The following is a 26,750-nucleotide window of genomic DNA, read 5'->3' as shown; positions in this document are numbered from 1 at the left end:
TTCTACTCCTTTTCAACCGTGCAAAATTCACTTATACGAGTTTGAAGATAGATTCTGTCCATTTAAATGTTTTATTTTGTTTTATTTTGTTTCTTTGCATGTTCGAAATCAATCAATCAATCAATCAATCAATCAATCAATCAATTCGAATCAAATAACTATATTGATATCTGTAACCATTTCCATAATATAAGCTATCAAAATATGAACCATTAGAAGTAAAGGTACATTTTTAAAACATCAAAAAAATTTATCAAAAAATTTAAAACCGAAATATCTCAAAACTGTGAACACACTTTGTAGACATTGTCCAAAGGAAGCTACAAACAAAAATTGAAATTAATCCATACAGTAGTTTCATCAGAAAAGATGTTTAAAGAAATTTTTAACGAAGATGCCGCCGGACTCAGCACCTTCGCAACAGCTCACGACTTCTTGGCTGTTGAGCTAAAAACACTCTTTACCTCATTACCTCTGAGGAGCCGACATAAAGTGCTGGATTATTATAGTTTGGTGTGACTTCTGAATGTATCTGTAGAAATATCAATAGAGCAAATGTGAAATATAGAAACACTTTATTCCCAGAAGACGTAGCAGTGAGTTACTGTCAGACATAGAAAGGCCAATATAAACCAACTTTAGTACATAACAGTATGATGTACAACAAGAGCATACCCATTCACATTCTGTAAACCCACATACAGAAACACAATGATTGTTATTGTCCCAATAAGCCATGGACACTCAACAGCTTTAGTACACAGACGACAGGATACTTTAATGGTGGGGCAGCATCGATGCTTCATTTACGACATCAAATGTAGAGGATGGGTCCAGATTTATTATTTTTGTACAACAGAATACCGCTGTATCCTCTGATGAAATGATGATGTGGTGAACGACAAGTAGAGAGACAGGAAACACCAACATCACCAAAGTACTAACAACATCTGCAATGGTGGGTGGATCAGAAAGGAAGGACGCCTTGTTGCTCGACAAGTGTTCGAAGTTACTAAACGATGCACAGGAATCGATTCGGTTACAGTTTTGGTCAGTAGAGCTTGAACGACTGTGCTCGGAGGTACCGGATTCTTTGATGTCTGTGCCAATACTGTAGGTTTGTGACACTTCTGGATCAGTAGGTATTTGTCGTGACTGTCGCAGGAATCTGAACGGAGCAACGAAGCAGAGCGATCTCGTAGGAAAATACCACAGTCGAGAGTCAAACCTCTCATGTTCGTCATAAGAAAATACCAAAGTTGAAAACACAACTCTTTGCTCTTTCAAGTGCAAAATTCAATACTTTACAAATCATCATACACACCCATCATCTCCAAAATCAAAACCTCTTATTTGTTGAAGATGGATTTTTTTTTTTTTTCATTTTTGTCATTAAATACAGAGCAGTTTATGAAGGTGCCAGAGGAACCAGTGGGAAGGGAAAAATATTGCTTCTCCATAATGATAAAAAATACTGTGTGATTGTAAACATAAAAAGCAATTTTTGTCAAGTTGTTTGATTATTTAGTGGCTGTTAGTCTTTGTATTTTTAGGGAAGAAGTGCAGCTGTTTCTGCTGACAAATAAAGACAGAAGAGAAAGGAGTAATCATGTGAATCATGTTTCTAAAAAGATGGAATTGGATTTGTATTGCTATGGGATATACCATTAAAAAAGGGAGTAGAAACACTTAAACTGGGAGAATGATACCTTGTTCGGTGTATCAATCAGCAGCCTCGAATCTAAAAACATCTGTACATACACTCATACCGTACACACACATGCATGCTCACACATACTCCGCCCACTGACAAACCTGGGCAAGGTTAAGACGGGTGTATGGAAAAGCCATGCAGGGCAACAAATTCTTCAAATACTTTTCCACAGTTCTTTTTTTTAGTAGTAGTTACAAAGTTCAAGTGCACCCATTTACGACAGGCTGCTCTGCCAGAGGGAGAGCAGTTTGTTTCCTGGCACAATTTGACGGCAGTGCACCAACAAACACCAGTGAAGCTGGAAGTGGTTTCCCACCGACATGAAGACCCACAATGCACCACTGGGAGGGTGGAGCAGGCAGGGTTCTGGAGGTCTGAACAGAGAGTCGGTTTAAAGTCAAAGACACCAAGATGGAGTGATGGGGGGGGGGGGGGGGGGGTTTGTTCAGGTCTTTGTGGTCCTTTTGCTGTTGGCATGGCTTGGAGTTCCAGGTTCACAGGTACAGGGTCACAGGGTCAGAGGCAAAGGTTCAGGTAGTCTGGAGTCCGGAGGGGCTTCAAAGGTCAGAGCCGAGGTGGACGCTGATGCTGGGAGAGCGCTGAGTGTGGTTTGGCCCGGGACTCAGATACCCCAGGCCCTCCTCCTGCAGGCTGCACGAGTAGCGGCCGGCTTCGGAGGCATTGTGGTTGCTGGAGGGAGGGGCGTTCCCGCTGGCTACCTGCTCAAAGGAGCGGGAGAAGACGGCGCTGGCGGTACGCGTCAGGCTGGTGAGGGCTCCTGCCTTGGGCACCGACTGGCTGGAGGTGAGGGTCAGTCGTTTGACGGACAGCTCGGCGTTCTCGCTGGCAGCCCGGGCGGCTAATAGTGGGCCGGCCTCTTTGTCCTTGTCTTTGCTGGTGCGTCCACCGAGCCGACACTTCTTCATGGCCTTGGCCCCGAGATTTAATGTAGTCACGCTGTTGCTGATAGTGATGGTAGGCGGAGTTATTTCAGGCCCAACCCCACCTGGCCACACCCCTTCATCCACCTCTGAAATATCCATCAGCTCATCCGGGGAACCCAAATCCACCGCGTCTGTGAGACAGACAGAGGGACACACAGCAAATATTGGAATGAACAACAGGCAAAAGAAAAACAGAAATCTCTTCTGTCATTCAGCCCAATCTGATGTCATGATGTTGAGTCACATCAGCTGCATGTTAATGACGTAGTGTTAGCTTAGCTTTGATAAAGGTCACAGGTACAGTGCATGAGGTAACAAATTATTGGTCCTATAATTTCATCTTTGCCAATGATAAACAATACTGAGACAGGCAATCCATGTGAACCTACTTAGATAATGTATATAAAGTTATGCCACAGGTTATGGTACTGCTCTGCCACTGGGTGAGAGAACAGGCTAAAACAACAACAAAAGTACTGACCAGATTCAGATTAACTCTGAAAATTAGTCTAAATTTTATGCAGTTTACCCTTGGTGATTTGAGTGTCACCTCTCTGGGGTTCAGAGCACCTAACACACACTGTGTGTCATCGTTGCTGTGAATCTTTTTTTTTTTTTTTTTTGGGGGGGGGGGTGTAATTGCACTCGTATGCCTGAATGACTGCATTAAACTGATCACACTATATGATATATATGATGAATGAAACAGTCAACATCTGTGTTGTGTGTTTTGTATACTGTACAATGATTCACTTCTTGAACTGCGTTTGGGGACTGCTAACTGAAATGTCCATTGTAGGACAAATCTATCAATCTGTCGATCTATCTATCTATCTATCTATCTATCTATCTATCTATCTATCTATCTATCTATCTATCTATCTATCATGGTCTTAGTCTTGACTTGGTCTCACCCTACCGATCTTAACCTGGTGGTCTTCACTGTAACTTTAGAGTTCAGGATAGGGGTCCCAGATTGCTTAAAATGTATGTTTGTAATTTTGTTTTGGCCATTATTCATCTGAGTCAAATAAAAACTCCTACTCTGAGTCTTGCATCACTGTGTTGACCTTTTATGTCTACCAACTATTAAAATGAATACATAGACATAATGTGTTCAGTTGTTTTGAATGAATGAAGGGCTGCATGACAGAGGAGTTCTACCACCAGCAGGTGGCGCCTTCACACTGCAACAGCAGCATCAAGCTACCCGTCACCAGACAATACAAGTTGTGTATTCCACTCAGCACACAGGTTAGGTTGACCAGCATTGCTGCGAGACAGCGGTCAATGGTTTATTGGCAGAGGAGCGCATGTTTTGTCCAAAAAGGCAGGAGAGGACAGCGTCTAAGAGCATAAGCCTAGGAAAGACCACAGGGGAAAGTAAAGGAAGGAGAACAAAGTCATGAACTCCCTAAGTACACAGTTCCTCTTCACTAACTCTAGAAACACACAGTAAACACACACCTTTCCTGCTTTCTTCAAGACATGCATCCACACCTGTGTAAGTGGGCAACCTGCCCACTTTGGTGCACGAAAGACACACTTCAGATCTGAGGCTAAGACTGAAACAGAACACCAGTGAACAGCTGGTAAACAGATAGACAGGTCCTGGTAAGATATTTTATGGTCAGGTCAGTTTGACCTGTTCTAGAGCAGGTCAGGGGGTCATGTAATTCAATTCTACATTGAACATGATGAGAAAGACCTGCCTATCTTTCTCCAGCTCCTAGCTACTTATCAGAAGGAAGTAATCTGTGTCCAGGTGCAACCCAGTAGTGATGTGTCGAGGCGTACCGCATTGTGCTGTGGATAACCAACACCTTACTGGTCCAAAAGTAATAGAAAACTGGAGGATTTAACTGCAGTTTCCATTAATTACACAAAAATATGAATCATGTTTTCATGCCTTAGAATGAGACATTTATATGTACACAGGGAGGGGATCACTGCTCATGTAGTCGGCCATGTTGCACCTCCATGTTTCCACACTAGTTCCATTTCTTTTTTTTTAAGCGCATGGCGATCAGAATAAGGTACATCACCTACTACGTCTGAATGAGGGTCAGAATTAATATAGCCTTAAGAAAAAGTCCAAAACAGACAAAGCAAACACTGACTTTAATGGAGAAACTTCAGTGTTTTTTTTTTTTTTTTCTTCTGCAGCTGAGGGTGGGTATGCAACTGTTCTCAACCTTCAGCTTTTTACTCATTGAACCTTTGAGGTCAATTGGCTGTTTTATCATCACTATTCTGTGTTTTCAGTGATGCTCTGAGTCTGAGAGTTGTCATATATTTGCATCTATTCAACCACTGACCCATAAGAAGGCTTATTTGACGTACTTGTTTTCATGTTTCTGAACTACAACCTAAATGCTGTCCTGTTTTTAATAGATTAATTTAATTTTGCTGGATCTTTTTTCTAATTAAGCAAAGCACATGTGTTTATCAGACATATCTAAATCAGGTTATTGATTTGTTATTGGATTGTTATACAGTTAGATAGTAAGTCATTTGTTTTTAAGGAATTTTGGCAGATTTATGAGGAAGCTCTGGCCACAAAGGAGAGAGTACAGTGAATGAATAAAAGATGTTGGACAGACAGATGAGAGGAATAGTGCCATTAAGCGAAAACAAAGGGTGGTGGAGCCCAGCACAAGAGGTAAAGGGGGAAGTCATGCAGCTTTTTAGACCACGCCCCCACACATGGTTACCTAGGTTACCCCAGGGGAGGGGCAGGGGGGAAGGAGGGGCAGGACCTTAGTACTGGCTCCTCCCTGTGGAGGCCGCCCCAGAACCCTCATTCTCCACCATTCGCCTCACAGACTTCTGCCTCCTGACCTCCTGACTCCGTGTGCCGGAGTCATGACCTCGGGGGTCCAGGCTGACCTCGGAGGCGCCACACAGTGTTTCGCCATCGGACTGGGCGCGGCCATCAGGGCGTGGCCGCATGGAGTCTCCGTTGGGCATTCGCTCGCCGCTCACACCCGTCACACTGATCTCGGGAATGGCCATGCCCCCCAGCGCAGCCTCATTGTCTATACTCACTTCCTGGGACTCTGGTTGGGGGAGCATGGGGGGTAGTGGAACAATACAGACATATATATGTATACACAAACAAACACACAGATGGACAGACACAATCATGCACACGAACATGAAAAACAGAAAGACGGCCATGTGCACAGACACACATGGCCACAGTAACACAAGACACACAGAGGTAGTCAATGTAATGGCAGAAAAATAAAAGGACAAAAATCATAGTGATCAGAACATAACACATGGTCAAAGTGCATGCTATATGGAGATGAATATGACACGCATAGAACAAAAATAAGAAGAACTGCATTTCATACTGGGTCACCCCTACACACTAAGTCATATTTAATATTCCCTCAAGCAAGTGCTCCTAACAACAGCTCTAAGAATAAACAAGCAGCTCTGATTAGGGCCTCAATGGGCAGGATCCATGAGATGAAACGGGGGCAATGGGCTTGAGATGAAACATACTTATTAAACTGCTGAAGGCTACAATTTACCTGCCTTATCTGTTCTATGGGGATGGAGGGCTGCTCTACTTCGCATCTGCAGTCTTCAACCACATCAAAACAACTAATTTATCTGACAAGCACAAAATGAAAGATCAAATGCCTTACACTCTTGCTGCACTTCGTTGCTGTTGTTCTAGAATTCCTGATTTTCTGTTTTCTGTCAAATGAGGGTTTATGTGTTGTTTTGAGTCTGTCAGTCTGGTGTCATCTTTTATTGTACCAGTACTTTCTGGTTTTCATTAACTCTCAATCTTTGAATCACTGTCTTTCTCTATACTGCTACAAACTTCAGGTACATGTTGCCAGATCAGACAGGAAACCATGACTTGGAATTGAAGAGAAACTATGGAAGCTGACAACACTCACTTGCAAGAGGACGAGGGGTGACCTACAGGCCTGGAAACTCAAGGATGATACAAACATTTATATACAATGACTGTTGGACAGTGACATTGACATGATAGGGAATACAGAGATCTAAATCTTGCTCTCTCCTTTGACATGGATATTGAATAACTGTATTTACAGAACTAATATTCTTCTTGGGTGTCCACAGTAATGTTTCTACACCTACAGAGGCTTTTTTGTGTGACTCACCGTGTCTCTTCCAGCGGTGACCCCTGATGGAGAGGGAGGTGACAGCATTACGGGAAATCCTAGATGACGTAGGTGTGATTTCCACCTGGATGCTCCTCGCGCCCTCCTTGGTATTACTCTTTAGAGCTGCACCATGCAGTGAAGACTTGATGGCATTACCCACCTGAAAGGAAAAATGTCCACAAATGTTGTTAGCCATGATTAGACCTCAAAGAGGATTTCCAAGTGATGTTATGGATCCACAACAGGACTGTGATGGTTTAGTGCTGCAGGGAGGTAATGTGGCTATGTAAACTGGAAGAACGATTTACCAGGAAACTCTGGATGTGAGGTTCTGTTCAGACCTGGTGTTACCCTCTGTCATGAGGGATATGAGCCCAGCGTTAATGCTTTGAGGACGAATGCAAATCTGACACATTTGGAGGTGGTCTGAAAAACACTGGCCCACATTCTCTCAGGGGTACAAACAGAAAAGTTTCTAAGGACAGACCGAAGAGCTGATATCTGCGTCTGTGTAAGTCAAACCACAGCACAGCAACAGCATCATATTAAATGTTTTAAAAACAAAACATGAAAATATATAAAGAAAAGTCCAAAAAGAATTATTCTGAGGGCATCACATGCATTCTGTGGCTTCTTTCCCTGAGAGGAAGAACACCACCTATGGTTCACATGTTCTGAAAGAAATTTATTAAACTGCTTCAATCGCTTGAGGTTTCAATGACCAATCCATCAAACCAATAAACCAAATGGTCACAGTTGTCATATAGATATTTTAGGCATATTGATTGTTTCACGATGTCACCTCATGCAGTGAGTAACAGTTGTGAACACTCCTCAAAAAACAGCTTTAAATCTGTCTACAGTTGCCTTCAAGCAGCACAGTCAATTTAATTTGTGACAAAAATGAAATCTGTGTTTTAGGCTATAGATGAAATAGAGGAAGGAAGTCAGATCCAATTGCAAATGATTCCTCGAGACACATTTGGGATACATTCTAATGTTTTGTATCAACAGATGTATGTAGAGCTGTCCACTTGAATTCATATACAGTATTTCAGGAAGGTTGTTAATGTCAGGTTTGAACAGGCAGATGCAGTTCCTAAGTGTTTTTTCAGAGTACTTAATGAAGAGGGAAAAAACACTGAGGATTGAAGTTTACTTTCATTAGGAAAATGTGCAGGGCCTAAAGGCTTAGGACAAACTGAGTGAGTTTCAGAGCTTCACGGCATTAAGAATATGACATAAGAATAACAAAAACGTTTTTATTTCACTCTCTTTCACAACTCAGTTCTGTCCAGACACAAATTCTTACTAATTCTTCTAATTCTGAACATGTAACAGCTGTGTATGAAAGATGAGGAGGAAAGCATCCAAATCTCAACACAACACGTCTTTTGTCTGTGTTGGTCTCATGAGGAACACGTCGTAAAGTTGTTCCGCTAAGCTAGCAACCACCTGGTGCATGCTCCCTCTACCAGGAAACACACTGATACACACAAAATTCCCCAGACAAAATTCTGACATCTGAACAGTAATTTAACAGTGCAGTGGGTGCACTAAAGCAATTTATCCACAAAATTGATTTATTTATTCTAGAAGCCTCTTGTAATACCTCAGTGCCATTGTTATTAATGTAAATCCTGAGGTATATTTATATTTTGTTGTGGAGAGGCATGCACCTTAGCTTGTGTAGTAATACTGTGAGCTTAGGTTCAATCCTCTGCTCCCTGGGCCTCAAGGATTACAGCTTAGCAGAGCAGAGTGGAAAGCATGTAAATAATCTAGTGGGATTACACTCTGCAGTCTCTGACACACACAGACTAACAATACAGCATAGTGTGCTGTGCATGAATCAAACCACAGGCGGGCATGTGCATCTACATCACATGCTCTGTCTTAGAGACACACACTGCAGGTTCAGAAGTGTACAACCTAGGGGGTGGAGGGGTGATAGTGGCAGAAAAATACGATTGCACCCACCAACAGAGCTTCAGGGAACAACTCTAGCTGGGCGCGATACAGGACGTCATCCAGTGCTTTGGATCCCAGTTCCACCTCACCATTACACCTACGCAGATACACAGATACAGCATAAGTCAAAGGCGCAGATTAAGAGCTTCAGTTCTAGATCAGAGGTGAGACATAACTGAACATATCAAAATGAGTAGAACCATTTGAAAAATTAAACACATTTTCCACCCCACCTGAAATAAAACAGAGTGGAGCAGTGAGGTCGTGCTTTGTGTACACTTACAAAGCGTAGTGGATCCCTGTGATGAGCTGAACCAGGAACTCTGATGTAACTGTCAGCCGCGTGCTAATACCTTTATAGCGTCGCATCTGTTGCCGTGGGTAACCGCATATACACACCCTGGAGGACAACAAATAAAAGCAATAAAATGAAGAAGCTTCAACAGAGAGAACGCTCCACTGAGCCACTTGGCTGCATTTCCATTAATGCAATTTACCTCCCTGTGGTACGCTGATGTGCAGCTCCTTAAAGAGCACACCAGCTAAACACACACATATATACTGTACATACACAAGTAATTTGTCTGATATGCTACATTACCCACTATCTACAAAGCACAGACTATTTTCCAAGCATCACTTGTAGTTGGTTAATGGATTTCAAGCAAGCAATTATGAAGAACATTTCAAACCTCATATGCTGCCTGTATATACAAGCTACAGAAGTTGCTTTCTATGTAAACTGTCAAGAGGAAGCTGATTACTTCTCTTTAGCTCTGCACTTATCAGGGCAATGTGCTCAGCTGCAGCTGGCAGATTACCAAAAATCACTGAGCTGGGATGTGTGTACATCCTAGATCTTTGCTGAATAGCAGTATCTTTGCTTTATGGGGCAGCATAGTCTGTAAGAGGATCAGATAAGCAAGAGCCTGCAAAACAGTGAGAGTTTGTGTGTGAATGTGTGAAGTCTTTGTCTCCAGTGTATCCATTTTACCTGGAGCTTAGCTGGCAGAGGGACTGGAGGGAGGTGGAGGTCATGTAGCTGAGGGCAGCATTGTAGCACAGCAGCAGGAAGGTCAACACCTCAAACCTAAACAGCACAAACACAAACTTAGTACTGCATATGTTTGTGCCAACCACATAAACAATATCCAACAGAGCAGAATCTGACAAATATAGATGTGTGACTAAAGCTAAAAAATAACCTGAAGAGTTTAAAAGATTTTAAAATAAGAACACAACATTGAAAGGTCTTATATCGTGACCACTTTAAGTTTGGCTTGATGATGGAACCATGTGGTGCTTTGCATGTTCTTCCTGTGTCTGCGTGGGTTCTTTCCAGTACTCCAGCTTCCCCCACCATCCAAAGACATGCACTGACAGGTTAATTTGTCAAACTAAATCACCCGTAGGTGAATAGTTGTTCATCTGTATATGTATACGAGGGGGCTTCAAAAAGTTTGTGGAAAAAGGACAGTCGTAAAAAAAAAACGGTTTAAGTAATGATGTTTATTTTTTAACATATGCTCCATCTAGGTCAATACACTTCTGCAAGCGTTGATACCAACCTTTAAGTTCATCTGTGTAAAACTGAGAGCTATGTGATTTAAACCATGTCATGGCTATGTTCTTTTTTTACTAACTTTTTGAAGCCCCCTTGTATGTCTGTATATGTCATGTACCCCGCCTTTGCTGAGATGAGACTCCAACATTCCCACGACCCTCTTAAGGATTAAGTGGTTCAGAAAATGAATGAATGAATGATGGTAGCATTAAATAAAAAATAACAGCGCTGTGCAACCTTTCTTACTCAAGTGATATTGACTTTTGATGGACTGATTATCAGTGTAATTACAATATTATAATCAGTATGTATATATTGCATAATGAGCTGCTTGTAGCATTCATTTTACAACTCTAGTGAGTAAGTTACACTGTTGATGCTTTAGAGTCTGTCGGTACGAAGTGTTCATTTAGGGCACTTAGACCTTCTGGAGTTTGTGGAACATGTTTTGCTGCCACAGAGAAAATTAAGTCATGTCAACTAAAAGATGAGTTCAGACATTCTTCTCATGTCATGACTGCAGAAATGAACAAACAGCAATGTGAGAGAAGTCTAATCAGATACTTATTAAAGAGAACATGCTGACAACCAGATCAGTGAGAATAATTTTGAGTAGAAAGGACTCACTACAGTAACTCAGGGAGCTGCTGGTGCCTGCAGAGTTTTTATTCAAATAAGGAAAAGGCCACCTTCCCACCTGACATTTACTGACACCAGGAGAAAACCCTGTAAATAATGGATTTCATCAAATTGATTTAAGAAAACCTAAAAATAAAACAGCTTCAAATGAAGGTGCTTCACAATAGCCTTGGGAAGCAGATGTAAGTTCTACTGTCTTAGACTACTGCTTCGCTCTATGTGTGTTTCTATTCTGATTGTTGCTTCTTGGCTGGTGGTTGTTGCCAGTTTTAATCAGGCTACCTGGCAGCAGCTTCCTGGACAGCCTATCAACAAAGGAGAACAATTTCATCCTCTTGCTACATCACCACTCACACCCAGGAGACCAGTGATGTAGGTGCCATCATCCAACCTCTTACCTGTTTTGTGCTGTAAAGGTTTCCCTCTGGAGGTGCGGCCCACTGTACACCACCCTACTCAGCCCGTGATTGGCTAAAGCCCCTTCTGTCAGGGCCATGGAGCCGATAGCTGAAGGCTATAGAGTGGAGGAAGAAGGGTTTTAACTCACTATTTCTGTAAATGCAAATGAAGACTCAAAGCGAGTGTGCGTAAACTGTCTCACCTCATGATACACTGAGGGTTTGGAAAGTGAAGGGACAGTAAAAGATAATACTTTACTTTGTCCATCTTTATCGACTATTTCCTGTGAAACAGAAAGACAGGAAGAGAAAACAGAAAATGTTTCTGTGGGTGAGGGAAAAAAAATATTTTCCTGCATGCCCTAAACCTATAAAAGGCGTGTGTTTATCTCTTCTAGTACAGTCATCTGTGATGCGTGGGTGTTTGTGTGTGGACCTCAGGGTCTTGGTTTCCCCACTCGGTCTGTTGGCGTGTGTCCGCCTCCTTATATGTGTGTTATTATGAACACACATACAGAAACCCCAGGGTTTTGCTGTCCCCTACATGCATGCTAATGTCAAATAGATTAATGGGAACCAGCCAGACAGTGGAGTGACAGCTGACCTACTCTGCTATTCAGAGAGGAAGTTAGGAGACACTGCACTTTGCTGATAAACAATCAACAGAAAAGGATGAAAATGGGATTCAGTGATCATAACCATTACAGGCCGACATCTGAGGGAAGGGAAGTTAAGAGGCATGTCCAAAGAGTCCATCTATATTGAATATTTGCTAGTTTCCATTCCTCTGTTTAACCCATATTTACTGTTGTTTACTTTATGTTGTCAAACAAGGAAAAAAGCACAACAGTATGCTTTCACACTACATGATACAAATCTCACAAACGTTTGTGTGGTCACTTGCTGAGGACTGAGTATTTTTCATGACTGTTTGACTGTAGTAAAAGAGGTGTCTCCTCTAAAAGCTCAGCTGTCATCTAAAAATGCAACAGTGCCTTTATGCTCTCCCCTACCAGGTTGTAAATGCCCAACAGCAGGGCCTCGATGCAGCCAGAGGTGTGTGGGTCCCTGGCTGCGCTGACAGACAGGAGGCTCCACAGGAGCTCTGGCAGGAACTGTAGCGTGAAACGCTGCAGCTGCGGCTCACCGCTCCGGTAAAACTCAAACAACTGGTGGCACACTGGCTCCAGCAACTGCAGAGGACACACAAAAACCCAAAAACATGGTGACACAGACAGTTACATCAGCCTGCAAAGAACAGCCAATGACAAGTACCATGCCTGTGATGAAATCGTTGTTACATTTGGCATTTCCTCTGTCTGAACACTGTCAGGATGAGGTAACTACTTTCTGGAGATATTAGAATATGGCCGGATATGTCAGCCAACAGAATGAGAGAAATGATGAATAACCATGTCTAGGGCTGGGCATCATGGCCAATTTCCTTAACAGATTCAATTGTGATTCATAAGGTTATAAGGCACTTTACTATCATCTATGGCTGAGTGTGGATCCAAGTAAATATTCCTAGATTGACCGGCTTCCGCAACCTGCCTCAGAGAGCCTCCGCCGACCAGACAGTCCAGACAGCCAGTTCCTCCACACTGTGGGTTGGAGTTTGAGGCTGGGAGGACCTCCCGTATAGAGGTTTTCAACCACCCTTCTTCTCTGCCCTTCCCACACCAGAACTGTTGTGGGTGAGAACGAGATGCCCTATCTCCCCCAGGGGCCCGCTAGACGGAGCTGGCCACGCCTCAGCAATACCTGGGTCAGGTACTTGCCGTCCCGCTCTGAAAAAACGATCTCATCCACTACTCCTCAATAACGCAAAATTAAAATAAAATCGATCCAAAATCAATCATATCAATTTTTTTACCCAGCCCTAACCATGACATAATCACTATGTTTTAAGTGTGGGTTAGAGTTGCTTGGTCTCATTTTTTGGATTTGTATAAAATATTAAAATAAACAAAGTATTAGAAGTACAAAGTGTTTGTGTCCATACATCACTGTAGTTCTCTCTGATGACTTTGTAAAGGGCAGGGACCAGGGCACCTTTGTCCTTTAGCGAGGCAGCGTAGGTGGACACAGCACTGTCAGGGAGGGTCTGAAACACGTATACAAACAGGTGAAGACAACAACATAAAAGTAACAGATTTAAGACTTTTCAGAATCATTATGAGTGCAGTTTTACACTTATTTCAAGCAAAAGTACTACTCAGTCCCTAGAAAGTATTAGACCAGTATTAGACTACAGGGGTTCATTACCGTTTTGTCAAAGGACATTGTGACTATAAAATATGTTATCATGTCTTTTTATACCACAACTAAATAACTGCTTTAAACTCATTCAACTGTCTGCAAACAGACACAGAAAAGATATGTAAACAAAACTGTAGTTTGCATTATAGTGTTATAGTGACTTCAATGGATTCCAACAGTGGTTAGATGAAACTTGAGAGCATAGACCAGGACTTGATGAATGTGTAGCTAATGGGCTCACACTGGCCAGTGTCTGTAATGTATGCGACAGTAAAAGGGCTAATCAAGACTAAACCTTAGTAAATGTCACATTGGCTGGTTCATCTTCTGCTTTGCATGAACTCTGCAGTCCTGTCTCACTAATATAAAGTTGAAAACCCAGAAAAGCTGCTGTGCACTGCTTTTCCATTCATCTAGACTGTTAGTGAGCATGGATTCAGTTGGTTGTGGTTAGATGGTCAGGCCGTTTTGCATCATGCATGAAACATACTGCCATATGCACCTAGAATTCCATCAGTATGCATTACATCATTATGAACAAAGACACAGAATCATCAAGGTTTGTCCTTCCTACTCACTGCTGCTAGAAACAAGAGAAACACAAAATTAAATGTAATATGACAGTAGTCACATAAAAGAATACCCATCCGTATTTCTTTCACATTGACTGCTTAGTTATATTTGTTTCATTTAAACTTCCAGTGAAGTTTCGTAATGAAATCTGCAGCTCCAAATAAAGATTATAGTGACATCCAAATCAGGGAACATGGTTTGAAGCAGCTCATTTGTGCCATTTATATTGCTTTTATATGAATGAGGATAAGCTATGGTGTTCCTCTACTTTTAATGCACACTCAAATCTAATCACTACCTAATTAATAAAAGGATAATACAAGTTTGATACATCTTTATAATAGGGGTGTGCGAAATGACGATATTAGATCGTGAAGGATTAGAACATATCAACGAACTAAAAAAGCAGAGAGATCGTGGAATTGTCTAGAATATGATGTAGTCAGAGCCATATCGTATTCAACAGCTCTGGATGCAGTTATATGCTGACGCACAGACGCATAGCATCGGTTCACATCCACGTCACATGGATTTCACATTGTGTAGCGTGAGTCACTTCTAACAGCAAAACGGACAAGTTGTTTCCTAAAAAGAACTCCACTTCCACCATATGGAATTGGTTTGGCTTTTCCCTCAAACGACAAAGTGCAAACAACAGTAATTTACGAAATTTGCCCAAATACGGTTCACACATCAGATGGCAACACTATGAACCCGTTCAATCAGCTGGCAACATGATATCATGACTCGCATAAATATACACACTAGGGGTGTAACGGTGCACTCGTTTGTACCAAAAGGTTTCAGTTCAGGGCTTTTGACCCAATACGGAGGTGTACCGAACAAATACATGTAGCCTATGTGAAGAACGCAAACACTTGGAAAGCAGGGGGGCCGCAAGCAGAACCCATGTGCAGGGTTTCCCCTATATACATTCTGCAGTGGCGCCGCTGCTGCTGAATTTTCGGCGCCGCTGCAAAAAACAAAAACAAAAAAAACTCCACTTTATTCTGAGGCTGGGGCGCTGATAAGGGGAGGTAAACATGACAACAGAAAGTTTAACAAAGGCACAGAAGCCAGGTTGATGTTTGAAGCGTGTTAAGTTTCACTTTTGGTTTTCAGTCGTTATGGAGCGCCCCCCCCCCCCCGGGTCTCCTTCACTGTACCGAAAATGTATTGAACCAAAGACCCCGTGCCGAAAACATACCTAACCAAAATTTTTCTGTACTGGTACACCCCTAATACACACCACTTTTAATTGGCGTGTTATCTGTATGCATTGTAAGCTTTCTGTATGCTCACACCGCACTTAGCCCCGTCCAACCTGAATCGATGCGTGCTCAAACAGTATGTTAAGAGCCAAATTGCTAAAAGACCAGCCACACCGCAGCCAGAGGCAACAGGTAGTGTTAAACAAAATCAAACAACTTTAGCACATTTAATAAAAAAAAATTCAGTAAAGGCACTCTATGAGAAGAGTAGCAAATGGTGGAAAGAGGTAACAGAAGCAGTGACTATTTTCCTGGCAAAAGGTATGCAAATTAGTCTCAAAAAACAATGTAAAGAATTGTGGTAAAATGGAGATTGTGAGTTTATTTATTTTTTTAATCGTGATATGATATTTTTGCCATATCACCCACCCCTACTTTATAATGATACAACTCTTTTAAAAAGTAAAATGACTAAATTCTTAAGCCATAAAAGTCTTTAATTATAATTCTAAAGGTATAAAATTCAGATTATTGGATTTTAGACTCAGTTAGTCCAACTGTTGCAGCTGCATTTAGAGGTCAAAGTTACCAAGGGCTGACAAAGACCTAATCAACACGTCTTTTCAGCTTTTGTTGCAGTCACGAAGCAGTGGCAGAAAAAAGTGTGTGTAATAAGAGCCAGATGTACAACCTAGTGATCATGTCTGAGTGCTTTTTACACTAATACTAAACTAGTACCTTAAATTCTGACAGCCATTCCTCCACCACTCCTTGGTCCATAGCCAACATGTTCCCTCATCTGCAGTGGAGTCACCTCTACCTACAAGAGGAAAAAATACTGTTAAAAAAAACACACACACCGCAACATTACTGTCACACAGAAAGCATGCAGGGCATTTTCACATACACACACAGAATGAGGATGAATAAAGCCATGCTGTGTGCAAGTCTTCTATTAACTGGTATTATGATGAACATATTCTAATATAAAACCAGTGATAAATAGTGACCGTGCACACTCCAGGTGTCAATTCAATACTCTGGCACCCCCCAAAAAAGTCTTTCCTCTCCACCAATATTCCTGTCATTGCTCTCCAGATTCTCACACCACTGCAGCATGTACCGAACCTATTCTCAACTCAGAAAAAAAGAAAAATCACCCACACAGAGAAGCCTGGCTGGATTCTCCGTTATAAAGCAGAATTTAGATCCACCATGCTTTCTGTACAGGCTGTGGAATGTGTTCCAACGGAGACAGACGGGAAAAGATGCCCTTACCTGCTTCAGCTAACTGCTATTCACGGTGAAACGAATGCAACACTCCCTCCATCTCTGCCTCAATCCATCTGTTAATTCTTGCTCGCTCTTGCAATCACTCACATCATTTCCACGGTCTGCGTCCTAACTCCTCTTTTCCACTGAACTTGCATGCAGCTCCTTTCCTGTTAAAGCTCCAGTGTCACGTCTTACCCCGTCCTCTTTTGCTTATTCTGTCTACTGTGTTTTCTTTCCCTCTCACTGTCATTTCACTTCCCTCTCTCTCTTTTCCTCTCTGCTCTCATAAAGCATCTAGCGGTTCCTATGTGGCGCTTCTGGGAATAAACGTGTGACAGAAATACAGAAATATGACTGAATAACTAAAGGAAATATGACTAAATAACTGAAATATTTTTACATACAAGTTGAGGTGTTGGAATCGCTGTCTGTGACACAAAATCAATATGTTTAAAATGTGTTTAGTCTGTCTGGGCTGAAAGTAGAACAGCTCTCGCAAAAGGACATATAGGGCAGTTTTGTAACCTTCTGAAATACCAGGGATTAATGTCAACATAGGCATGTGAGATACTCTGGTATGACACGAAAAAAAAAAAGGTTCTGTCTTCAGTTATGGAACTGTGGATATTACATTGTGCCTTTTCACGCTTTGCCTACTGAGCTGGACATGATGCCACCAGAGAATGGTATCATTAGTCTTGCTAGGTTGAACGGTGCTATAGGGAAGTATAATGTCACATCACATTATGTATCATTTAAAAGGGAAGTAAAAACAACGAATGGTTTATCCTGCCTAGATTGAATCATTATAGTTACACTGATTGTGTTCTCATACTTGCATAGTCATGTGTTTGTTTGGTTTGTTTCAGCCTTAGCTGCAATTTTCTTTCAGGCTTGAACAAAACAAGCAACAAGGATAAGCTCATTACCAAAGCTGATATTCACATTTTTCTGATTATTAGTATCGGTGTTGTTTTTAACCAATGTCAGCTAAAAATATACTACTTTGGTTCAATGCTCTTGGCTTTGGTTACAAGTGAATTAACAGACTATCAACAGCGAAATGAGAACAGAAAGAACATTTATTTCCATGTTTTTCAACCTTGGGGTAGGGACCCCACATGGGGTTGCCTGGAATTCAAATGTGGTCACCTGAAATTTTTAGTAATTGATATAAAAAAAAAAAGAAATAATAATAATAATAAAAAACTTACTAATAAAAAATATATGGTGAGTTGAGAGAGACAATCCCAATACATAAAAGACATGACAAACTCTGAAGCTGAAACTGAAGCGCTGTGGTTCTGTTTAGCTTTCAAATGTTCATTGTGGTTGGTTTCAGATGCTGCAGCTCTTTCATAATTCATAGTTTGAGTTCTTGTTTGTTCAGTATTAATTGTCAGCCTTGTAAATCCAAGCTGGACTGACTGTACATATCCTGACCAAGGAAAATAAAATTCTCACTTTGTGCAGTAATCTACACCTGGCTTTTCTGCCTCCGTCCATAATAATATACATTAGACTAAATGTCCTCTAACATTAACATTTATTTGCAACATAGTATAGCAAACTATTGCATGATCAGAAACAAATTAATTTTAGCAAAAAAAAAAAAAAAAAAAAAGGCTCCGTTTTGAATGTCTGGGGTTGCCAGAAATTTGTGATGTTAAAATGGGGTCACGAACCAAAAAGGTCGAGAACCACTGATTTATTTATTTACTAGTACTTATTTTTAATAATCCCTTCATTTCCATGTGAATACTCAATATTATTATTATATGTAACAACATTTAGCACAGTACTGGTTACTTCAATCACTAATGTAGATATTTCCTTTGGAGCTGAAACACTTCATGATAATTTTTCTTTGTATTAGTTTTCATAGACTGCATGTAATAAGTTGACAAAGGAACCATGACGTTACCCATTGGTTACTGAAATGCTCTTTTGAGACCATAAGTTCATAATTAGGCTGTAATGATGTTGGTTTTTTGGAGCCAGAAACATATTTTGACAATAGGAGCAGAGCCTAGCCACCAGCAAGAGGTTAAGGGTAGGCTAATGCTAAATGCTAGCTTACTGACTCTTTAAAACTGTAAACTTCATCAAGCACTGTGTAACAAAGCCATTTTATAGTGTTGTTGGTGTAACCTACAAACCACATCTACAGCAGTGTTAATTTTGTTGCCCATTTTTCAATTTAGTCTTAGTCTTATGTCAAAGTTCCTTATTAGTCTTAGCCATACTTAGTCATTCACATATAATTTTTTTAGTCATGTTTTAGTCGACGAAAAGTCTCAACATTTTAGTGTAGTTTTAGTCAAACGAGAACTCAAGGTATTTTAGTCTAGTTTTAGTCAAAACATTTTAGTATTTTTTCATTTTTTATTTCAGGGATGATTTTTGTTTATCATTTCAGTTGAATTGTGTTTCACAGCTAAAATATTGATTAAATGTCATAATAACCTGGAAAAACAAATATCTTGAATGAACTGAACTGAATGAATAAATCTTCAATGCAACTTTGCTAAAAGTGTCTGGTTCGTTGATTCAGTACACATTTCCAAATGATGCATTTGTTCTGACAAAATTTTATTTAGAATCACTAACCAAATAAAAACAAAAAACAAAAAAAAAGCTGTTGTTAAATTGTATGACTCTTACAGCTACAGACTCTTATAGCTGAGCAGACACAGGTTAAAGTATAAAAAAACTTAAAAGGACAGAACTACTGTAGACTTAAAACACATTACCTACATGTTGGGTTTGGTTCTGTGCTTCACATTACAGTAGAACAAATGCAAGTTTGTTCTGTACAGAAATAATGACACAAAACTAGAATAGACCTATAGGTAAGAAAAATCCATTGTGAGATGGAGTCCTACAAAAAAAAAATCTGTCTTTGAATTAAGGGGTTTTAAAGTGAAAACATAAGCACAGCTAACACCTATAAACAAAACAGTCATGAGCAGATATCATCAGCCGTGGTCCGAGTCGGGCACCGACCCGGCTGGTGGCTAACAGCCAGGCACAGAACCGGCCGGCCGGTGGGCAGTTCCAAGGCAGGTACGGACAGGGTCGGCGGATGAGCCGGGCACAGACCCAGCCACCAGCTCACAGCACAGGCATTTCTTGATACAAAAATTGTAAACACAACATTAAATAAATTTGTGTGTCTTTAATTTTTGCTTGAACTTAATGTGCAAGTAGAATGTGGCCAAATGAGATGATATTCTTTACTCGAGTCAAACACATGTAAACAAAGTCGACCTGTTTTTATTTCTAAGATGAACGGAGACCATTATCACAATAATACAAAATTGCATTACAAGTTATGTAATAGTTGGTGCTGGGGCGAATGACACTGTTTTTTTTTTGTTTTTTTTTGATAGTCAGTGTGATCTTGTCAGTGTAATTCAGTAAACACACTGATGCTCAGTATCTGAGTCTCATCCAAGCATCTCTTCATAAGGACAGTCCAGAGCCCAGCCTCTGCCTCCTAATGAGCGGGAGGACACGGTCTCCAATGTCTCAGTGACTGATAATCTGTTTTTTTTTTCCAATAGCAGCCTGTTTTCACTGCGGGGTATATCGTGTCTACTCTCTGTCGTGTCTACACTCTAAAAGCACAAGGCCAAATTGGCTGTAAAAATGCAGTCCTTGTTTGGTATGTCTGATAACGGAGGCTGAGGAGGGAGGGAAGGAGTCCTTCTATGTGCACACCATCATGCAGAAACATGTGTTCCTCTCCTTAAACGCTCTTTTCCAACACATCAGTGGGTGGATGACATCCAGTCTAAAAGTAAGTAACTTTGGACACATAAAGTAGGCTGGCTGTGAAAGCAAATATTAGTAAGACATAGCACCTCATCACAAACACCAAAGACACAAATTCATGTCACAACATGTTCTTACGTTTGAATAAGCAGCGGTTGATGTTCGTTACACTTGCATGAGGTGTTTGTAGACCACTTCCAAAGGCTCCACTTGAGCAGTTATTAAAATGTGAATGTAATAATAAAATATGAATGTTGTTTGTGGAAGCACCTTTTTGTTTGTGAGCCCTTCCTTTTGCTTCCTCCGTCTCCCTCCTCATCCGCCTACACGATACCACACCACTCTTTCCTCATCGTCTTCTTTGCTTCATAATCTGTCTTTCACTCAACCAAACTTGTTTTTTTTTTTTTTTTGCATTTTTCTAGTGTTCGGTCCCTCCATGGCAGCCAGGTGCCTATTTATGGACTGTACCAATGACAGGAATGACAAAGGGGGAGGGGAGCTAGTGACTCATGAAATGGGGAAGGATTATATAGCAGAATAGCCTCCATTTAGAGAAATTAGTCCTTTGTGGCCGTTTGTTGTTCTGCTCTGTAAAGCTGGTGAAGACAACAAGGAGGGCAGCAGTATCTAAAACCAGACATGTGCATTTTAATGACATGCACACCGACTAACATAATAAAGGCTGTGATTAGAAAGTGGATGAGTCAGTCATTTAAGAGAACGAATTCTCCTCCTACATGTTCACTTCTAAGTAACCCATAAACTCTGTCCATTTTGCCGTCTGGGGCACGCTATCTACATTCACTGCATCCAGAAAAAGAATCTTTGAAACCCAAATCAACCACTGCCTGCAATGCCGCCGCCTACCTATGTGATATATTTGCTTTGGATTAAGCGGAGAAGCAACTGCAACGACACAAAGAATAGGCTGTGGGTGGACACTGGGGTACAAAGTTATGTTACCACAATGCAGCTAAAAATAAAAGACTGTCAGTATACAACGTGAACAAGTCAGATCTGAATGTATGTAATGATGTCCAGGACAAATAGTGTCAAATCAGCTGAACACTGATTTTTTTTTTTTTTAAACCAAGCCATCGATCTAACAAACACATAGGCTACCTCTAAACCAGGGGGGTTTTTTTTGTTTGTTTGTTTTTTTTTTACACACTCCAAGCTTTCATCTTGTTCCAGGTCTTACTGAGACTGTATTATATGGAGAAATCAGTTTATCAACAATGAACAGATTAAAAAACCATGAATCTCCTCACCCACACAAATGGATTTAAACCACAAACAATCACAGAACGCTCTCAGATTGTTGTAGTATATTGACACAACACAGACGAGTGGAGGAAAATGAATGTCCTTGGACTTCAATAGAGAGAGTAATGTTATTAGACAGATGTTTCGTCTTCCGTTCTCTCCATCTCTTTGTCATTACCAACTTTCAGATCCTGACAAAAATCAATATTAGAATACAGAGAGAGAACACATTTGTGCAAATGATGCAGCAGCTGGTGAGCGTTTTCTGCACCATTCAACCACACTGACCAGCACTTACAGAAACACACACATGAATTAACCAGTGTAAAGAATAAGTGGCTGAACAGGCTTGACAGGCCCCAGTAACAAACCAATGAAATGATGAATGCATGGAGAGAGCCTGGGCAGAAGCATGAAACACACACAGATCAATGGTTAAGTGAATAAATTAAAGAAGATATAAAGGGATGTATAGAGACAGAGGATAAAAGGCCTGCATGACAGCCTGAAGGCTAGATAACTCAACAAGAAAGAAACAGTTTAATAAAAGGAGGGAGTTCATTGGGTTTCTGAAAGCACTGCCCCCGGCAACCTCCTAGACTCTAATGAACACAAGATAGGTAAGGATACTGAAACCTACACCACTATCAGAACAGCCTGGAGAAATGTGTTAAACCAGCATGTGCAGTAGCCTTGCTGTAGGTTACTGTGTATTCCACCAAAGCTCCGACAGACATAACTCCATGCCAAGGAGTGACGGAGAATGTGTCACGAATTGCACAAGTGTGTATTTGCAAATGTGTTTATTCAATTCTTCAAAACCTGTTCCTGTGAGCTAGCTAAGTCGGTTGACAGATCGTTCCTTACACCCACGCCTCAGTCTTAAAACTGTCTCACTTACAGACACACACCAACACAGACACACACACACAGTGCTGGCAGTCCAAATGAGCTTATTGTGACTCCTCCTAAAGGTTTGTCCCAACACAACAGGTCTCTCTTGAGTTTACATTCCTAATCCTTGTTGCAAGTGTGCCTGCATGTTCTGACAGAGCGACTGTGAAAACATCTGATGTAAACACATAAAACATCACAGAGGCTTTCATGACACGGATTAGGCTAATACAGAAAACACTGATAATTATCAAAAACAAAGCCTCTGGTGTGCAGTTGTTACGTCATAGAATGTAGTACCTGTCTGTGACGGCTGGACAACAAAGAACTGTAGAAACAGCAAGTGAGAAATAATCAGGGGGACACCCACAGACATCCACAACAACCCTCCCTGCAGATTGCTTCATTTCCTATTACACACATGGCTTGGAACCTCTTTTCTTTATTTCAGGAAATGAGTTTGCAAATAAGAATGCAGTCTTCAATAGAAGGAAGAAAGAAAATGGCGAGAAAGACGAAGTGGCTGGTTTTGAAAGAGACAGAGCTGCCCCAGCTGCTTTTTCCTGTGGTACAGGGTGTAAACCACACAAACTTGATAGGTGATTCAAATGACACACAATACTCACACTAGCCCTTGACGAATCAATGACACAGACACCTCAACAGCTACAAAAAAGATCAAAGGACCTGTAGGCATATTCAGTCCTAGATTCAGTATTCCCTGATGACTTCATCTCTCATATAGACACACCCAAACCACCAATAAAATGTTAAATTGTACTAACCAGGAACTGCAGTGACTCTAGAATCTCCACTTGGAAAGAAACAAACTAGGTCAGTTGTAAATAATCAACAAAGTGTGGCTACCAATGATTTCTTGCTTAAAGCAAAAGTCGTCAAGACACTATTTTGAGGTGTCTAAAAAACAGGTGGAGGCAGTCTTATATAACTGTGGTCATTAGGGGCAGATCTTCTAACATGTCCTACACGCTGCCAGAGCTCACAGCTTGACCTGACCTCCTGTTGGCCGTCACTGCTAAGAGCTGTTCACACCATTTATCCATTTCTTTTGTTTGACATTTTGGTTCCCCATCTCTTCCCAGTTTATATACCTTGCTTTGTTTATACTGTCTGTTTCTGTTTTCTTTATTTGGACTCTCTTGGCCTGTTGTTAACCCTGTTGCATCACCGCCTCCCCCTCAGGTTCACTTCGGTAGCAGGTGGCTTATAGCTCAGAGGAAGGTGGGGGGCTTCTGCTTTTCTGCTTTATTTCTCGTTCGCTTATACAGAAGAGAACCGCCTGCAGCAAAGTACACATGACAACAGAGTCTGTGGTTTGGGTGTGTGGTTTTTGCTGCCGAGGGAGACGGATAGAGAGATCTGACAGGGAGGAATCCTCTTATAGCAGCCTACGCTCTCTCTGTTGCCTCTAAGCCAGTGATGCATCTTCATCCCATCTCTTGCCCCTCCCATTACCTATCTTCCTTTAAGTAAGCAAGCCTGAAGAGACTGATGATTAACATAGCAGATTTTTCAATTTTTAAAGTCCTCTTTTATCTTCACTGCTCCCTCCCTAAGCTCCCTTATAATCTATTAATGTTCAACACTTTGAATTCACATCTAAATACAAGCAGTGGTGCAGTTAATTAGTGTGGCTCCATTATTAATTTCTATAAAAGGCTGTAACTCATCTCTACATAATTCATCTGTGCAAAATTTGGTCTGTAAGGGGGAAAAATTGCAACACTTTTCAATGTTCAAACAGGGTGACTATCTGTGATGCTGGATGACAGCAGAAACCGTGTGGCAGTCCTGCTCCATGACCTGCCAGGCTTTACTGTCAAAAAGCATTAAGGAACCTCAAACACTAGCAGGCACGGATGCAGCACATTACCAAGCCTGGTCATACTTTAACGTGCATCAGCATCGTAATGGCACCACTATTAACCATGCACAATGACTTACCCCTCACCCCGTCCATTGCTGAAGGGCAAGCCTTCCCTTAACAACAAAGACAAACACATACACTGTATAAAAAGTAAATGACAACCTACAGATCAAGCCACAAATAGTATCTTATTTACACAATAACTGGAATAGCACCAGGAGCACAGTCCTTGTAAAGGACGCAGAGTGTAAAGCAAACACTCTTCAACTTTTGTTAACATGTACACCAGGGATGGAGCTCATTTCACACACTACTGCCTCGGGGCTGTGCAGCAGAGTTTCACACTCTTCCCCCTCCTGCAGGAAACTCTAGGACTGCTTGAATGGCACGGAGGAAAGCTGCATCACATGATAGTTATTTCAAAAATCCTAACAACGTATTATCTAGCATACCAGTCTGCAGTGGTAAAAATATTAACAGCTGTGTCTATGACAGTCCTTTCTTCTGCCAGAAATACACATTAAGAGAGGAAGCATCAGATGAAGCTAAGGAATCAGAAGTATCATAACAAGGTCCTGACACACACAGCTCTGTACTAAACAGGGCAACCTTAGGTCCAAAGTCTGTCAGTGTACTTCTGTTGTACAAATGTTGGTTACAATGAAAAACTCGTTCCATCAAAAGCATCTTTTCACTTAGTGATCTCCTTTAAATGCCCTCGGGGTAAATTAAACTTGTCAGACACTGCTAACTAGCTAGTTTGCCACACTGACAACTGGAAATAGGAGCTTGCTTTAGATCAAAACTGATATTCTGTCTCATGGGAACCGGTAGTTAAAAGCAAGCATTAGCTTTACCAGCCAGATAGTCCAGAGCATTTGCTGACCGGTGTATACCAGAGACGGTAAATTAATCCTTCGCCGTCACATACTCTCTAACTCGGCTTGCTGAATGACTTCGAGCTGTCAGTGCAGTTGCTTACAGATTAGCTAGTTAGCTAGCTCGGCGAAGGCGCGACCCCAAGTAAACTAGAGAAGTTACTCTTTACTTACTGGCATGCTATCTGTCAATTTCCCGGTATCGCTGTCCTCTATCGTCCAGACGTCGCCAGCAAACGCCTACCGCTTCACTACTCCATAAATCTTCTCAATAATTCAGCAACAGCAACCCCTTCCATCTTCATTACTTTCTCCACTCAAACTACCTTAAACGCGAGGTCTCGGCACCTACTGAGTGACAGGCGTCTGAGCCAATGAGAAAGCGGTATTTCATTCAAGCACCGCGCCCCCTGAAAACAACATCCTATCACATTAGACACTGCGTCCACGCTAATAATTTCCACGATCAGGTTAGGTTGCTGCTGTCAGTGCTTTTTGACAGCATTGTGATCTATCAAAGGTTCTTTTAATCAATCATTAATAATTAATTTACTGGCAGTTGACATTTAACTCAATCACATGAGTGACTGACTGTCAAACTGTAGCTAAATAACATTTAATCAAGTACATTTTAGTTTATCCATTGTTATAATTGATTCTGAGAACATGTTTTTCTCAGTAATTTCACAAAATGACAGAGAATCGAATTTACCAAGGTCGTAATTTACAAGGAAGCCTGTATTATAAATACAATATTGATTAAAATACATTTTATATTAGGTTGATCATATAAATAAACAAACAACTTAATTAAACAGTACAACATTCACGGATTTTCCACCACGTGCTGAGTTTACTTTGTTATTAAATTCATCTGCAAAGCTTAATAAATCAGAAGCACCAGCCTCTTTCTCGGGTAAATAATGCATGATTATTTGACAGTGACCTCTAAAACAATGGACATTTCAAAATTAATTATCTAGATGGCATATGACCATGTGTTTGTCTGCTTTCACATCCACAGCAGCTGGATGTGTGCAGTTTTTAATCAATTAATATTCCAGTGGGGTTGCTGTGAATAGCAAACACAAAATCTGCTGCCTCTCAACAAAAAACCAGCATGATCACAGCATATGTCATATTCCATGTTCTGCTGGGAAAAAAAACAAAACAAAACACTGTTACTGGCTTTCTAATGCAATAAGAATTATATGTCAAATGTAATGCCACTTGTGGAGTAACCTAGTGCAAGGTGAAAGCATCTCTCCTCTCTGTCACATTGGCAACAGTCAAACAGTATGAGGTGCCACAGATTTGTGAGTGACAGTAGTAAAGCATT

The 26,750-nt window shown here is 41.1% G+C and overlaps 1 protein-coding gene across 3 annotated transcripts; it reads right to left on the bottom strand.

Annotated features, from left to right (window-relative positions):
• Window positions 1–558: 558 nt before the first annotated feature.
• Window positions 559–25,754, bottom strand: hycc1 (hyccin PI4KA lipid kinase complex subunit 1). 3 transcript variants are annotated; one of them, XM_030147944.1, is made up of 12 exons: window positions 25,586–25,754; window positions 16,169–16,250; window positions 13,390–13,491; window positions 12,398–12,577; window positions 11,588–11,668; window positions 11,385–11,500; window positions 9,778–9,873; window positions 9,067–9,183; window positions 8,793–8,880; window positions 6,810–6,972; window positions 5,373–5,717; window positions 2,654–2,789 (listed from the first exon to the last, which is right to left on the bottom strand). In XM_030147944.1, exons 2-11 carry the CDS (start codon window positions 16,217–16,219, stop codon window positions 5,419–5,421), a joined length of 1,293 nt encoding a protein of 430 aa, XP_030003804.1. In that variant the 5' UTR covers window positions 16,220–16,250; window positions 25,586–25,754; the 3' UTR covers window positions 2,654–2,789; window positions 5,373–5,418. The 3 variants fall into 3 exon arrangements, with proteins under 3 accessions (XP_030003802.1, XP_030003803.1, XP_030003804.1); XM_030147942.1 differs by lacking the exon at window positions 5,373–5,717 and having other exon boundaries at window positions 559–2,789; XM_030147943.1 differs by lacking the exons at window positions 5,373–5,717; window positions 25,586–25,754 and adding an exon at window positions 16,709–16,945 and having other exon boundaries at window positions 559–2,789.
• Between the last annotated feature and the right edge of the window lie 996 nt (window positions 25,755–26,750).

The sequence above is a fragment of the Sphaeramia orbicularis genome, chromosome 11 (assembly GCF_902148855.1).
Source record: "Sphaeramia orbicularis chromosome 11, fSphaOr1.1, whole genome shotgun sequence".
NCBI classification, from domain to species: Eukaryota; Metazoa; Chordata; class Actinopteri; order Kurtiformes; family Apogonidae; genus Sphaeramia; species Sphaeramia orbicularis.
This window is presented reverse-complemented; position numbering and strand designations above follow the sequence as displayed.